The sequence below is a fragment of the Microcaecilia unicolor genome, chromosome 3 (genome assembly GCF_901765095.1).
Source record: "Microcaecilia unicolor chromosome 3, aMicUni1.1, whole genome shotgun sequence".
NCBI lineage: Eukaryota > Metazoa > Chordata > Amphibia > Gymnophiona > Siphonopidae > Microcaecilia > Microcaecilia unicolor.
Window position 1 is genome coordinate 246392925 of NC_044033.1, and position 2420 is coordinate 246395344.

General features: G+C 42.6%; 1 protein-coding gene across 1 annotated transcript; it reads right to left on the bottom strand.

Annotated features, from left to right (window-relative positions):
* Positions 1-200: 200 nt before the first annotated feature.
* Positions 201-2191, bottom strand: LOC115466418 (carbohydrate sulfotransferase 6-like). The gene is made up of 2 exons (XM_030197630.1): positions 1027-2191; positions 201-580 (listed from the first exon to the last, which is right to left on the bottom strand). Exon 1 carries the CDS (start codon positions 2172-2174, stop codon positions 1035-1037), a length of 1140 nt encoding a protein of 379 aa, XP_030053490.1. The 5' UTR covers positions 2175-2191; the 3' UTR covers positions 201-580; positions 1027-1034.
* Between the last annotated feature and the right edge of the window lie 229 nt (positions 2192-2420).

Here is a 2420-nt window from a genome sequence, read left to right on the forward strand (position 1 = left end):
CTCATTGTACTACTACTACTACTATTTGACATTTATAGAGCGCTACTAGGGTTACGCAGCGCTGTACAATAAACAAAGAATGACGGTCCCTGCTCAAAGGAGCTTACAATCTAGAGGACAAGACGGACAAGGAGAGCAGACAAGCAATAATTGAAGTAGACAATCAATTGTCAGCCATTTTTAATCACAGTCAAGGATCACAAATCACAACAGTATTAACAACTTGATCAGTTTTTCTTACTCATGCTTAATGACCACAATCACACAGTATTGACACTTTTCGGTCATTAATTCCCTGATACAATCAGTGTTCACATTCACAGTATTGTCACATCTCCATCTCCTATTCTCAGGCATAATCTGCAGAGCTAAGACCAGCGACTTCCAAAATCACCACAATGTGAGACTTTGTTCAATAATTCCCCGCGAGAGTCAATTACATGGATAGTGAATACAGTTACAGGATTAGCACACCACTATTAAGGAATTACAATCAGACTATTGTCAAATTATTGAATGTATACCCTTGGATAGAATTTACTAAATCATTGGCTGGTACTGCACCCCTACTAGCATGGCTCTGCTTGAAGACTAATGCCAATTCCATAGCAATAGGCGGTGACATCAGCTACTCAGGATCATGCTATAAAAATAAGATGGTGGCCACTTTCATAGACTCAAGTCTTGAGTAAAATTAAGAACCCTTAAGAAATGTTTTGAGTGGAATTAAGGCGTTTTAGTCTCTCTCCTTCAGATGCAGTGAAGATGAATGTGGAAGAGGAATATTGGAGAAGAAAAGCAACATTTTGGCTAGGTAAGGTAGAATCTTCCCAATCTAAAGAAAGAAGATTGGAAACTTAAGACATTTTATGTGGATGGGAGAAAGAACACTTGGACTCAAATACAAAAAAATAAAAATTGTGCTTTCTTTTGTTCCCTCTTTGGACCTTCCCATTCATCAGTCCATACTGACAGGTCTAAGTCCTTCAGAAATCATTGTTGAACAGGGTTCTACAGGTAGGCCACTTGTCATCTTAGCGGATAAAGTCAAGTTTGTCTGGTTTGGTTAGCAGCAAGTCTAATGACATGTTCTTCTGTTCCCTCTCAGACTCAATGAGCTGATAACCAAACACTTCCATCTCCTGCTGACAGAGTTTCTGCACTTCCTTTACTTTGGAGAAGTTCAGCTTCTCTCTCCAGTGCTGAGCAACCTTCATGGAGTTCTTACTGAACTTTTTCTCCTTAAGAAGGAGTTCATGGGTGACATTGTAAATCCAAGATTCCAACATGGGGGTCATTGTGAGCCCTACGTAGTCATACAACTCTCTGGTGTGATCCACTGGGCTCTTCACAAGGTCTTCATAGCGTACCATAACATACCGGCCCTTCAAGAAGGGTTGAGGTTTCCGCAAGGCCAACTTATAATTTTGTTCTTGGGCCTTACAGATTTCTTCCATCACCACACTGATGTTGGCCTTAGAGTTCTGAGCTTTACTGACAGTAGCATCATCAGGGCCCAGGAACGTGACTTTTTCCCGTGAGGAGAATACAGCGCGGGGATCCCTTACTAGGTGGATTATCTTCAGGTTTAGTGAGGGGTCCTTTATGAGCGGGTAGAGAACCTCCAAGTCAAAGATTCGAACAGTCTTCACCACCACGTGGCTGTAGTTCCTGCAGGCCTCCTCCATTTTTTCAAGTGATACGTTTCCGCATTTTTTGTTGCACTGTGCTCTGAAAAGGAAGTCTTTAATGGAGGATTCTGGGCAGGCAGGAGGGGAACAGAGAGCACGGCTTTCCTTCCACATGAAAACATTTGAGATGTTCTTGTTTTGTGAAAAGTAGGGTAGAAAAACAGACATGTCACACAGGAAAATGGATCTTATCAGGTCCCGTATAGGTAAATGCAGAAGCTTTGGGGGTGCATGGGGCAACTTTTTCCACACGTGCCAGGCAGGCTCCGTCAGGTAAAACAGATCGTGGTTCTGATTGAAGAGCTGACCCACAAATGAAGACCCTGACCTCCAAGAGGTAAGGATGAGGAGGTGGGTTTTGGTTTTTCTGGCATTGAACCTTTGTTTAGGGACCTGGTATATTTGCCAGGTAGAACACCATATCATCAAGACCAAAATCGCACAGAGGAGGTACTGCAGGTAAGTTCTGAATTTTCCACTCATCACATTAGTGAACTGTGAACAGAGAACAGAGGTGTTAGCCTGGAGGGGAAATGTGCCTGAATGACTACACAATTCCTATGATCTCCATCTATAGCAGTTAGAACATAAGAGTAGCCATACTGGATCAGACCAATTGTCCATCTAGCCCAGTATCCTGTTTTCCAAACAGTGACAGAAACCCAAATTGTGGCAACACTCCGTACTACAAATCCCAAGGGCAAGCAATTGCTTCCCCTGTCTAAATAA